The sequence below is a fragment of the Balaenoptera acutorostrata genome, chromosome 16, assembly GCF_949987535.1.
Source record: "Balaenoptera acutorostrata chromosome 16, mBalAcu1.1, whole genome shotgun sequence".
Lineage (NCBI taxonomy): Eukaryota > Metazoa > Chordata > Mammalia > Artiodactyla > Balaenopteridae > Balaenoptera > Balaenoptera acutorostrata.
Window position 1 is genome coordinate 32,797,687 of NC_080079.1, and position 12,103 is coordinate 32,809,789.

General features: G+C 40.9%; 1 protein-coding gene across 8 annotated transcripts in view; it reads right to left on the minus strand.

Annotated features, from left to right (window-relative positions):
* The window catches only part of ENTPD1 (ectonucleoside triphosphate diphosphohydrolase 1), a 119,606-nt gene that overhangs the window by 40,562 nt on the left and 66,941 nt on the right, over positions 1-12,103 (minus strand). For 2 of the 8 annotated variants that reach the window (XM_057531443.1, XM_057531444.1), the window contains exon 2: positions 7,186-7,379. The exons of 5 other annotated variants lie outside the window; for them this stretch is intronic. In XM_057531443.1, the coding sequence (XP_057387426.1) occupies positions 7,186-7,240 (55 nt within the window). In that variant the 5' untranslated portion in view covers positions 7,241-7,379. Of the gene's footprint in view, positions 1-6,983; positions 7,060-7,185; positions 7,380-12,103 lie in introns of those variants that run through there. One more of the 8 variants, XM_007187457.2, reaches the window with a different exon arrangement.

Sequence of the window (12,103 nt, forward strand, 5' to 3'; positions counted from 1 at the left end):
TGGGCAGAATTAGATCGGTGGTCAGATATGGGATGAGGAGAAGGAAAAATCCTAAACTGGCAGTTTGTTTAATAGGTCATGTAGGTCTATCAAGGTTCAAGTAACAAAGAAAGCAAGGATAGCCCTCTTCATTTTTAAAATCTACCAAAAAATGCATATGATATTAAAAAGTATTCAGAGTATATCATCCAACATCGTAGTCCCTCTACTTCATGACATTTCCTGGCTTGACACACTCCTTCACTTCAACCACACTTATATGTTAAGTAATTGGTAACAGCATAGGGGTGTGGAGTTTTGAACATTTCATCATTCACATTATCTTGTCTATCCTGTTCATACTCTCACCATCATGGGACATAAAAAAGTTCCAGAAGGAGAATTCTACAAAAGGCAATTTTACTTTGATCAGGATAAATAGAGCCTACAGCAGAGGTGAACAGGAAATGGAATGGTTACACCATTCCCTCCATTCTCATCCTTCCTCTCTCAGCTTCCCAAGCTATCCCCAAGGCTTTTTCTTAGGCTTTGGGGAAGAAGGATAGGATCAAGTAATAAAGAAGCATGTGGAAATGAGATGGGTTCTCCAAAATAGTTTTCACTTGTCTAAGGACAGGGCAAGGGATTAAAGCAACTGAAAGAGGAACCTGCGTCCCCTCCTCCTCTTTCCCTCTTTCTCAGCATCTGTGGCTGCACCAACACAGGAGCTCCCCTTCGAGCTTGTGAGCACAGGTTGGACTTAATCCAAAGGACTGGAACTGCCTGGGTCTCCAGTCTGCATCCATCTCTAGAATCTTGGACCAGTTTGTACCCATCAGACCGAACAGTACAAAACTTAGGAGAAAAAGTTTTATCAACACCATTATCTATTGCTTCCAAACAAGGGAATCATAAATGAAATATACAGCACTTCCCCCCTTCTCACTTCCCAAAAGAACCTCAGTTTTGTTCAGATGCCTGCCACTCCCCCAAGCAGCTGACTGAAAGGGGCTGACTGTTCTGCATAATCTCATTCCCTCTCCAGTGATTGGTTTAACAGTGGGCATATACTCCCAAAATGGCCTGTGAGACCCTGGAGGAAGTCTGCTAGGGCAAGCCTAGGAAAAGAAAGGAAGCATTCTCTCTTCTTCCTCAGACACTGTCCAGCCAAGGATGGCTGAGCAGAGAGATGGAAAGAACTTGAGTTCTTAAAGCATTTTGAGCTGCTAAAACAGCTAACCCTGATCTGATCCTCCCATGAGACTTACGCTTTGATCCAATTAGAGTCATGATTTAAAGACCTTGAAGCCAAAACATCCTGGTGTGGCAGAAACGTCCTTTTTGCTGCCAGGGCTCTGGAATCTGGAAAAGAGCCCCCTAAGTACTACCTACCTACCTGAGCACTACCTACCTCACTTCCCAAAGTCGTGATATTGACAAACACAGCTTACAACAAGCAAATGTTTTAGATGAAATATTACATATCTAATACCCAGGGGTTGCACACTGCAGCAATGTTTCTACTATAATAGAACTTTGAATGCTTTACTCCCTCAAACTGTCCAAAAGGTCTACCTATTCTTTTGTTTCCATAAATATAACAATTTTGATTATATCATTTTCCTTCCATCCATTCAGGCACTAATCTTAGTAGCCAATGAAAATGACCAACAAGGTCCCTGATATTTGGAGTTCACATCTAGTTGGGGAGGTAGATGAACCAGAAAAGAGGTATGCAAATAAGTGACTTCAGGTCATGAAAAGTGTTGAGGAGAAATTAAAACCAAGGAATGTTACAGAGTGACTTGCAGCAGAGTTGGGGTGGGGAGATTAGACTGAAGGTCAGGAAAGGCTCTCTGAGAAGGTGATGTTTGAGCTTAGACCTGGATGATGAGAAAACAACAGCTATGAGAAGGAGAAAGAACATTCCAGGAAGAGGAAGCATCAACTGCAAAAGCCCTGAGGTGGGAAATAGATTGATGTGACTCTAGTTGTTTCTTCCTTTTCTTAATGAGAATATTTACTAACTCATTATTATCACTGAACAGTTGAAAGTGTACTTTTCTAGGGAACCCTCCTATACTGTTGGTGGGAATGTAAGTTGGTGCAGCCACTATGGAAAACAGTACGGAGGTTCCTCAGAAAACGAAAAATAGAGTTGCCATATGATCCAGCAATCCCACTGCTGGCATATAACCAGACAAAACTAAAACTATAATTCAAAAAGATACATGCAATCAAGACAGTATGGTACTGGCACAAAAACAGAAATATAGATCAATGGAACAGGACAGAAAGCCCAGAAGTAAACCCACACACATATGGTCACCTTATCTTTGACAAAGGAGGCAAGAATATACAATGGAGAAAAGACAGCCTCTTCAATAAGTGGTGCTGGGAAAACTGGACAGCTACATGTAAAAGAATGAAATTAGAACACTTCCTAACACCATACACAAAAATAAACTCAAGATGGATTAAAGACCTAAATGTAAGGCCAGACACTATAAAACTCTTAGAGGAAAACATAGGCAGAAAACTCTATGACAGAAATCACAGCAAGATCCTTTTTGACCCACCTCTTAGAGTAATGGAAATAAAAACAAAAATAAACAAATGGGACCTAATGAAACTTAAAAGCTTTTGCACAGCAAAGGAAACCATAAACAAGATCAAAAGACAACCCTCAGAATGGGAGAAAATAGTTGCAAAGGAAGCAATTGACAAAGGATTAACCTCCAAAATATACAAGCAGCTCATGCAGCTCAATATCAAAAAAACAAACAACCCAATCCAAAAATGGGCAGAAGACCTAAATAGACTTTCTCCAAAGAAGACATACAGATGGCCAAGAAGCACATGAAAAGCTGCTCAACATCACTAATTATTAGAGAAATGCAAATCAAAACTACTATGAGGTATCACCTCACACCAGTTAGAATGGGCATCATCAGAAAATCTACAAACAACAAATGCTGGAGAGGGTGTGGAGAAAAGGGAACCCTCTTGCACTGTTGGTGGGAATGTAAATTGATACAGCCACTATGGAGAACAGTATGGAGGTTCCTTAAAAAACTAAAAATAGAACTACCATATGACCCAGCAATCCCACTACTGGGACTATACCCTGAGAAAACCATAATCCAAAAAGAGACAATGTTCACTGCAGCACTATTTACAATAGCCAGGTCATGGAAACAAACTAAATGTCCATCGACAGATGAATGGATAAAGAAGATGTCGCACATATATACAATGGAATATTTCTCAGCCATAAAAAGGAACGAAATTGAGTTACGTGTAGTGAGGTGGATGGACCTAGAGTCTGTCATACAGAGTGAAGTAAGTCAGAAAGAGAAAAACCAATACTGTATGCTAACGCATATATATGGAATCTAGAAAAATGGTACTGATGAACCTAGTGGCAGGGCAGGAATAAAGATGCAGATGTTGAGAACGGACTTGAGGACACAGTGGGGGAAGAGGAGGCTGGGATGTAGTGAGAGAGTAGCACTGACATCTACACACTACCAAATGTAAAATAGATAGCTAGTGGGAAGCAGCTGCATAGCACAGGGAGATCAGCTGGATGCTTTGTGACCACCTAGAGGGGTGGGATAGGGAGGGTGAAAGGGAGGCTCAAGAGGGAGGAGATATGGGGATATATGTATGCATATAGCTGATTCACTTTGTTGTACAGCAGAAACTAACACAACACTGTAAAGCAATTATACTCCAATAAAGATTTTTAAAAAAAGACACATGCACCCCTATGTTCATAGCAGCACTATTCACAATAGCCAAAACATGGAAACAACCTGAATGTCCATCAACAGATGAATGGATAAAGAAGATGTGGTGTATATATACAATGGAATACTACCCAGCCATAAAAAGGAACAAAATAATACCATTTGCAGCAACATGGATGCAACTAGAGATTATCATACTAAGTGAAGTAAGTCAGAAAGAGAAAGACAGATACCATATGATATCACTTATATGTGGAATCTAAAATACGGCACAAATGAACCTATCTACAAAACAGAAACAGACTCACAGACATAGAGAACAAACTTGTGGTTGCCAAGGGGGAGGGGGGGAGGTAGAGAGATGGACTGGGAGTTTGAGGTTGGCAGATGCAAACTATTACATTTCGAATGGATAAACAACAAGGTCCTACTGTATAGCACAGGGATCTATATCCAATCTCCTTGGATAAACCATACTGGAAAAGAATGTAAAAAAAGAATGTATATATGTGTGTGTAACTGAGTCACTGTGCTGTACAGCAGAAATTAGCACAACACTGTAAATCAACTATACTTCAGTAAAAAAATAGAGAATAAAAATAAGGAAGTATACTTTCCCACATTTGCCCAGTTTTTGCAATGATATCCATATTATTAGAATATATTCAAGGCTTTCATCATATTTGTCTTATTAAAGATATGATAAGAAAAAGAACTTAGATCAGAGAGGAAGTTTAGGAATTTTTCATACACAATTTTCAAAAGCTGTATTATCAAAAAAATAATGGCTAAGTTTGTTTTTCATGTGACTGACTAGATTACCCAGAGAGGAATAATTAAAATACTGTGTTTTCTATGAACCATGGCAGGTAATTTTCCAAAGCCCTTATCACATGGAGGAAGCCAGGCTCTTCTTAGGAAGTGGTACCAGACGCGGGGGTCCAGGTGGACTTATCTAGGATGTATTCATAAAAGGGAACCACTTCAGTAACTGCCCTCTCTTCCCAGGCCCCAGAGCTCTTTCAGATGCCATGACTGCTACAGTCAAGTTCTGTTATAGAAAATTCACAATGACTGTATTTCCCCCTGAAAAGCCCTTCATTTCCCTTGTGGATAACAGAAACGTGACTTGTATCATACAATGTGAAACGGTATTTCAAAAAACAATTTCAAGGAACATTTTTACCAAAAATATCTAACAGCAAAGTGTTGTATTTGTTTTCCTTTGTATTGTCTCACTATCCTGGAGAATTCAAGACTGCCACTTCCCTCCCATTCTCCTCCTTTCATATGACAGATGAGAAAGCTTTTCTGTTTGAGGTGAGAGCCAGGTAGAAATGTCAGCTCTTCACTTGACAGAGACAAAAGTGAAGGAAACCCAAGCTCTGAGAAAACACAGACTGATTTCAAGCCAATTAGCTATGTCAGAGGCAAAAATAAAAAAAAGCTGATTCTTTTTCATTTTTACAGAAACAGCCATCATGACATCCACAGTTGGCATCCTATTAACGATTAAAATAATGTAATCTGTCCTTAGTCAAAATTCTGCTATACAGAGAAATCCCAGCATCTCTACTTCATGATACCAAAGATGTATTATCCTAAAATTTTACTCCATTAATAAAAAGATTTGGGGTGTTGACAGACGTGGTGGGTTTTTGGCAAAAACAACAAAAGTTTTGCTCTGTGGATTCAGTGAGACTCACTAGATTCAAATCATTTCCAACTTCTGATGGGTCACACCCGGACCAAGCTTAGCTTGTCATATACAGAACAAAGCAGCCAATACAGACAAGCACTAGTAAACATCAGTGCAGTGCTGTGGTCCTTCCCGTGTTTACACAGCCCAGTGATGGAAGAATCACTGAAGCTCAGGGGACTGGTCCTAATCTGGCTTTGCCATTTCCCCAACTCCTAGAGTCTCTGCCCCCTTTCTGCCATCTTCCTTCCTCTCCATCACGGGGGAGTTCTTGGTGACGCGTATTTAGATTGTTCTCCCACTCAAGTGCTTTAAGATCCTTTCCCATGTGCTTCATTCCAGGGCCCTTAGACCCAACCTCTTATATGGTGATATCCACCCCGCTGTTCCAGTCACCCCCACCTCTTCTACAATAGCCCTTTCTGGTATCTCCCTAATTCCCTTTCCTATCAGAATCCATCCTTCATGCGGCTGCAGAATTCCTCCATAATTGACATTACCAGGGTTCTCCCTAATTAAGAATTTAATGTAGCTTCCTTCTGCTTGCCAGATGAAAGCCTCACTGGTCTACTTGGACCCCTCAGCCCTTCAGAAATTTAAGCCCTTCCCATCTCACCATTCCAATAAGCAGATGTGTGTGCCCGAGATCATAATGCCTGACCTTATGACCACTAGACTGTAAGTTCCTTAAGTGAAGGGACTTTTTTTTCTGGCTCATTCATTGCTATATCCCTAGTTGAATGAATAAATGAATTTTGGATTCTGACATTTTTCAACATGAGATTTCCTTCAGTTGGAATTCTATTCCCCTCTTTCTCCACCAAATCTTTTTCCTTGTCACCTTCAAAATCAAGCTCCCCTCCGTACGCTTCAAAGCTCAATTGTTCCAGTAGTCCTCTCTTCATGTGCTACCTCTAGATATTTAATAGATTGGCCTATTTCAGTTTGGGAGTTCTATAGTTGTTGTTTCATTCATTGTTCAATTAGTCAACAATTATTTATTGAATGCATTATACTGTTCACTAGACCTGCCCTAGGCTCTCAGCTACAGTAGTGAACAAATCAAATAAACGTCCCCATCCTCATGGTGCTTAGATGCTAGTCTGAAAGAAAAGATAATAAGCAAGATAAGTAAAATTTATAGTATGTTACATAATTATAAGTGCTAAGGAGAGAGAAAAAGCAGGTGAAGAGGCAGGATAGGGTAATTAGGAAAGACCTGAGATGGTGACATTAAAAGTGATAGGAATAAAGAGAAAGCAAGCATACCACTTGGGCAATAGAATTTAAGGTAACTGGAACTGCATGTGCAAAGGCCCTGGGGTGGATCAGTGTCTGGCCATAAGGCTAGTGTGGCTGGATGAGTGATGAAGGAGAAAATAGTAAGAGATGGTCAGGGGTGGGGTCACTGGGTGCCTTGCTTGTGGGGCCTTGCAGGTTCTGGTGAGGGCTTTGTCTTACTCTAAGTGATCTGACTTACTTCTAATCGTTTGTATAATTTACACTCAGCACCATAGGGGTAAACAAGGAACCACTAGGAACCTTTGAAGTACCTGGACAGGAAGGGTGTGGTCTTTTAGGCGGCGCACCCCTGTCTCTTATGATGAGGTGCTGAGGCACCCCCATGAAGTCAGGTCATAGGACAAACACACAGTCAAGTGTGGACAGAGCGTGGCTCTGCTTGTGCCAAGACCAGAGCTGGGAAGACGCATCCAGGAGAAGCAAGTACCATATCATGATAGGTCTTCTCTATACCTTCTGGTCTTCTTGGTGACCCAGGACTGGTGAATCTTTGCTGAGAGAGCACCATTATGAGGGGTCGCCAAGCCAACAGTCACCAGGATCCATCAGTAGAAAGCCAAACTCCACAGACTTCTGAAGGGTGGCTCAAGCTAGAGCAGAGTCCAAACAACCTCACCTTTGCTCAGTCTCTCTAAGCCTCCAATTCCCTGCATGCAAAATGGGAGTCACAATAGTAAGGAATTCATAGGGTTGTTAGGTAAGAGTCAGTGAGCTAACAATTTACATAACAACCTACAAAAGAGCCCTCGCTGCATTCCAGATTCTGCTCTCAGCACTTTAAACACAGCAACTAATTTAACCTTCACAACACTCCTGTGAGGTAATACTATTATCATCATCTGTATCAGTTTCCTAGGGCTGCCACAACAAATTACCACAAACATGGTGACTTAAAACAATAGAATGTTACTCTCTCACAATTCCAGAGGCCAGAAGTCCAGAATCAAGGTGTCAACAGGGCCAAAGACTCTGGAGAGATTCCTTTCTTACCTTGTCCAGCTTCTGGTAGCTCCCGGCATTCCTTGGTTTATGGCTGCATCACTCCAATATCTGCCTCTGTCTGCACATGGCCTTTTTCCCTGTCTCTGTGTGTATCAAATTTCCCTCTCTTTTCTCTTATGAGGACACCATTCATTAGATTTAGGGCCCATCCTAAAGCCAGAACGATCTCAAGATCCTTAATTACATCTGCAAAGACTTTACTTCCAAATAAGGTCACAAATTACAGGTACTATTATTATCCTCATTATTGTCACTTTACAGGTGAGGAAACTGAGTCATAGAGAGGTTAAGAAGATGGCCCAAACTTACACTGATGTAAATGTTGGGACCAGGAATTAAAGTCAGGCATTCTGGATCCAGAGGCCAGGCTTTTAGCCACCACCCTACCCTACACCACATGACTGAGGCTTAGTACAGTGCCTGGTGTGTGGTACTAGCGCCGTACATAGAAGCCAATCTCATTATCCAGAAATGAAAAGTGACTGACTTTGAGGATTTGGCTGAAGGGGTTGTCTGGACTGTTGTCACTGATGACACCAGACAATGTTATATTTTTAAAATATGAAGTCTTAGAGAACGGATTGGAGGGCACAGTGGGGGAAGGGGAAGCTGGGACGAAGTGAGAGAGTAGCACTGACATATACACACTACCAAATGTAAAATGGATGGCTAGCGGGAAGCTGCTGCATAGCACAGGGAGATCAGCTCGATGCTTTGTGACCACCTAGAGGGGTGGGATAGGGAGGGTGGGAGGGAGGCTCAAGGGGGAGGGGATATGGGGACATATGTATACATATAACTGATTCACTTTGTTGTACAGCAGAAACTAACAATATTGTAAAGCATTTATACTCTAATAAAGATGTGAAAAAATAAAATAAAATAAAATAAAATATGAAGTATTTCGGTCCCTGATGGTCAGAAGCTAGCAGCTAAGAGGCAGAGGCTGGGATTACAGTTCCTAGGGAGGTTAAGGGACTTGCTCAAAGTCACACAGCTTACAACTGGCAGAGCAGTGACTGGATCCAAGTCTCTCAACTCCACTCCACTGCCTCAACCACTGCCCTGCGTTAGAAATGCATAGAAATTACTCAGCTTCATTCCTTCTCAGGTGACACAATGCAAAAGAACTCACCCAAAGTTCTGTTCAAATAGAAAGATCTTACATTTCACACACACCACCCCCCACCATATTTTCCCAATTAATAAATCCAGAGTCAAGTTTGAATATAAAGCAGTTTAGTTTGGTGGGGTTTTTTCCTGCCTGCTTTTAAGTCGAGGAAGTCAGTACAATGTCAATAAATAGACAAATACTAAAAATGTACTTCAAGGCCTCAATGATGACCAGTTAGTTAAAGGGTGAAAAGTAAAGGAGAGGGAGGGAAAACAAGATAGACACAGGCTTGGGAGAAGGAGCCAGAGAATAAGAGGGGAAGGGATAGGCGGGGGTGGGAATAGAAAGAGAGGTAGAGAGACAGGTTATTGAGTAAATACCCATGTCCTGTTCCACTGATCTCCTGAACCCCAGACTTCAGAGAAAGTTACTTGCTTTTACTTATGATCTTTTGTTTCTGCTCTTTGAGATGTTAATTAGTTGGTTAGTCTCAGTTCACAGCTCTTTAGTTAGAAAAGGAGTGCACTTATCCTAACAAAGTAGACTGGCTGATCCTGAGTGGGCGCCTCAGAGGTTCAGCTTTGGGTGGGAAGAGCCCATTTAGTGACCCGGGGCAGTGGAACTGGGGTGGGAGTGCACAGCAAGCTCTTCCTGCAAATCAGACTCTGCCAACCCCACACTCTCCATCCCACCATTCTTTTTGCTGTGGGCTGTGCTCTTCTCAGATTAGCAGCAAGTAACTAACTGACTTGGCACTGATGTGCCTGACTCTAAAAACGTTAATGACTGCAAAAATCAAATGCCGACAGAGGATCTGGGTGTGGGAAATAAGGAAGCAAAGGAATCCCCTTTCCTCTCTCTCCTTCTCCTCACTTCCTCCCACCATTCCGTCTACCTCCTCACCCACACCCCTTCTGGCCTTTCCCGAATTCTTTTATCCATAGACTGCATGGAGCACAATAGGTCTTTGTGGACATCGTGGAATCCCATACTCAAGTATAGGGTTGGCAAGGAGGAAGGTTGTTTCCGGCAGAGTGATATCATTGAGACTGCAGACAGGAATTCCCTGTGTCCCAGCCAACAAGTGTTAACAATCTCTTGTATTGATGGTCTCTGCAATAAACACATTGCTCCCGCTAAACAAATCATCTTCCACATCTGAAAGTGAAGAATTGTGCCCTGGGGATTCTACCTTTTCTCAAAGCAGCTGCGTTTGTCAACAAGCCTTGGTTGTGTTGCTGGTGAGAAAGACTGAGACAATCTGTGCTGGCCAAATGTCACTAGTGTGGGGGTCAGAGTGGGGATTGGGTGAACTGATTCACCCACGTTGCCCAGCCTTACAGCCCCCTGTTTTCTACATCTCACATTTGTAAGTTATCTTATTTCTACCTCCTCATTTTTGTACCTATGAGGTACAAAAGTCAGAAGCAACATAAAAATATTTCTGCAGCAAAATACGCCATAAGCAAAGTAAAAAATAACAAACTGAGGAAAATGTTTGCAACGACTATGAAATAATTGGTTTCATTAATATACAGAGTCATTAAAAATCATTAAGAAAATGATCAACCCATCTAGTAGAAAAATGGGCCAAGAACATAAATAGGCAATTTAAAGAAAAAGAAATAAATATTTTCAACATATTAGAAGTATTCTAATTACCCTAACTTAAAGAAATGTAGTCAATGAAAATTGAGATACCTTTTATTACTTAGAATAGCGAAGTTTTTTTAAAGTTTGATAAATATATAATATTATTACATACTCATTAGAATGGCAAAAAAAACCTGACAATACCAAATGTTGGCAAGGATGCAGAGCTACTGGAACTCTCATACACTGCTGCTGGGGATGCAAAATGGCTCAGCCACTTTGGAAAGAGTTTGGTAGTTTCTTATGGAGTTAAACATATACTTACCATATGACCAGGCAATCCTACTCTTAGGTATTTACCCCAAAAGAGTGAAGACATGTCTACACAAAAACCTGTACCTAAATATTTCTAACAGCTTTATTCATCACCAAAAACTCAAAACAACCCAAGTGCGCATCAACTAGTGAATGTACTCAAATTGTGATACAATGGAATTCTCTTCAGCAACAAAAAGGGCATAAACTACTCATAAATGCAACAACATGGATGAATCTCAAAAGCATTACGCTAAGTGAAAGAAGCCAGACTCCAAAGACTATGTGTGATTTCATTTATATGATATTCTGAAAAAGGCAAAACTAAGGACAGGAATCAGATCAATACGCAGTTTCAGAAACTGAGGATTGACTACAAAGGTCCACAAGGGAACTTTCTGAGATGATGGAAACATTCTATATCTTGATTGTGGTGGTAGTTACAAGACTATATACATCTGTTAAAATTCACAGAACTGTACACCTAAAAAGGGTGAACTTTATTGAAATTTTGATAAAGAAATATATATCAACAAAAATATGGGGAAACAGGCACTTCTTGCATGTTGATGGGAGTAAAAATCCACACAGCCTCTTTGGTGGGGGGCAATTTTGCAATATCTATCAAAGAGCAAAGCATATATATCCTTTGACCCAAGAATTCTACTTCTAGGAATTTAACCTGCTGGTAATACTTATCAATGTATGAAAAGATGCATGTATAGCAATGTTCAATGCAGCATTATTTGTAATTGCAATAATAAAAGTTACTAAAGGTCCATTAATTGAGATTTGAATATATAAATTCTAGTACAGTTATGCATAGTACTATTCAGGCATGGAAAAGATTGAGATCTATGAATGTTGATGCAAACGGTCTTCAAAACATTTTATACTGTGAAAAGCAAGATGTGGAACAATGTGAACAGTATTCTCCCACTGGGTAAAGGCACAGACATCTCTGAAAAGTTATAGATTCACTAGGAGGACTCACGGGACTCAGCATATAGTCATAGCTCATGACTAAGATTTATTACAGTCAAAGAATATGAAGAAAAATCAACAAAGAGAAAAGAAGTATGAGACAAAGTCTAGGGGAAACCAGGTGCAAGCTTCCAAGGGTCTTCTCCCAGTGGAGACCACAGGACACATTTAATTCCCCAGCAATGAGTTGTGATAACACATGTGAAATGTTGTCTATCAGAGAAGCTCACCAGAGCACAGGGCCTTCACTGGGGGCCAGTCACACAGGCACCTACCATCCAGCATACATCAAGATTCCAGACTCCAGATGGAAAGCAGATGCCCAACACAAACCTCACTACCTGCACAAACAGTCCAGGCACA